The sequence below is a fragment of the Etheostoma cragini genome, chromosome 15 (assembly GCF_013103735.1).
Source record: "Etheostoma cragini isolate CJK2018 chromosome 15, CSU_Ecrag_1.0, whole genome shotgun sequence".
In the NCBI taxonomy this organism is placed as follows: Eukaryota; Metazoa; Chordata; class Actinopteri; order Perciformes; family Percidae; genus Etheostoma; species Etheostoma cragini.
This window is the reverse complement of record NC_048421.1, coordinates 977,079-977,992: the sequence shown is the minus strand read 5'-3', so window position 1 is coordinate 977,992 and position 914 is coordinate 977,079. Positions and strand designations below refer to the sequence as shown.

The following is a 914-nucleotide window of genomic DNA, read 5'->3' as shown; positions in this document are numbered from 1 at the left end:
AGCGTAGCCGTAGCAGCCTAGAGGTAGCAGCGTAGACGTAGCAGCGTAGACGTAGCAGCCTAGCCGTAGCAGCAGAGCTGTAGCAGCCTAGCCGTAGCAGCGTAGCCGTAGCAGACTAGCCGTAGCAGCGTAGCCGTAGCAGCCTAGCCGTAGCAGCCTAGCCGTAGCAGCGTAGCCGTAGCAGCCTAGCCGTAGCAGCGTAGCCGTAGCAGCCTAGCCGTAGCAGCCTAGACGTAGCAGCGGAGCCGTAGCAGCCTAGCCGTAGCAGCCTAGACGTAGCAGCGTAGACGTAGCAGTCTAGCCGTAGCAGCGTAGCCGTAGCAGCGTGGACCTAGCCTATGTTGTGATTCCTGCGGTGTTGTGTTGATGTGGGCGTGTGTGCCGGCAGGCTTTGTGTTGGTTCGGCAGGTGAGCCGGCACACCTTCGGCCTGGTGCAGAGCAAGCTCTTCCCCGTGTACTTCCACTGCCTGCTGGGGGGCAGCGGGGTCAGCCTGGCGCTGTACGCCCTGCACCACCCATGGGTGCAGCTGGACTGGCATGAAAGTCTGCAGGTCAAACATCACTTCATCTTCTCACATATTGAGATATATATTATTACGTATTGTGAAAAGGGAAATTTTCATGTCTTTTTTTTAAATATATTTCACCGTGATTTATCGCATGCGATATACAGAACAGGCCGAAAGTTTGGACACACCTTCTCATTGTTGTTAAGTCCATAACTCCACATGTGTTCATTCATAGCTCTGATGCCTTCAGTGATAATCTACAATGTAAATAGTCATGAAGATAAAGGAAACGCATTGAATGAGAAGGTGGGTCCACACCTTTGGCCTGTATAGTGTGTGTGTGTGTGTGTGTGTGTGTGTGTGTGTGTGTGTGTGTGTGTGTGTGTGTGTGTGTGTGTGTGTGT

General features: G+C 52.7%; 1 protein-coding gene across 1 annotated transcript in view; it reads left to right on the top strand.

Annotated features, from left to right (window-relative positions):
• The first annotated feature begins 366 nt into the window (after positions 1 to 366).
• tmem205 (transmembrane protein 205) overlaps positions 367 to 914 on the top strand; it is a 1,757-nt gene continuing 1,209 nt past the window's right edge. The window contains exon 1 of the mRNA XM_034894623.1: positions 367 to 552. Within this exon, the coding sequence (XP_034750514.1) occupies positions 367 to 552 (186 nt within the window). The remainder of the gene's footprint in view (positions 553 to 914) is intronic.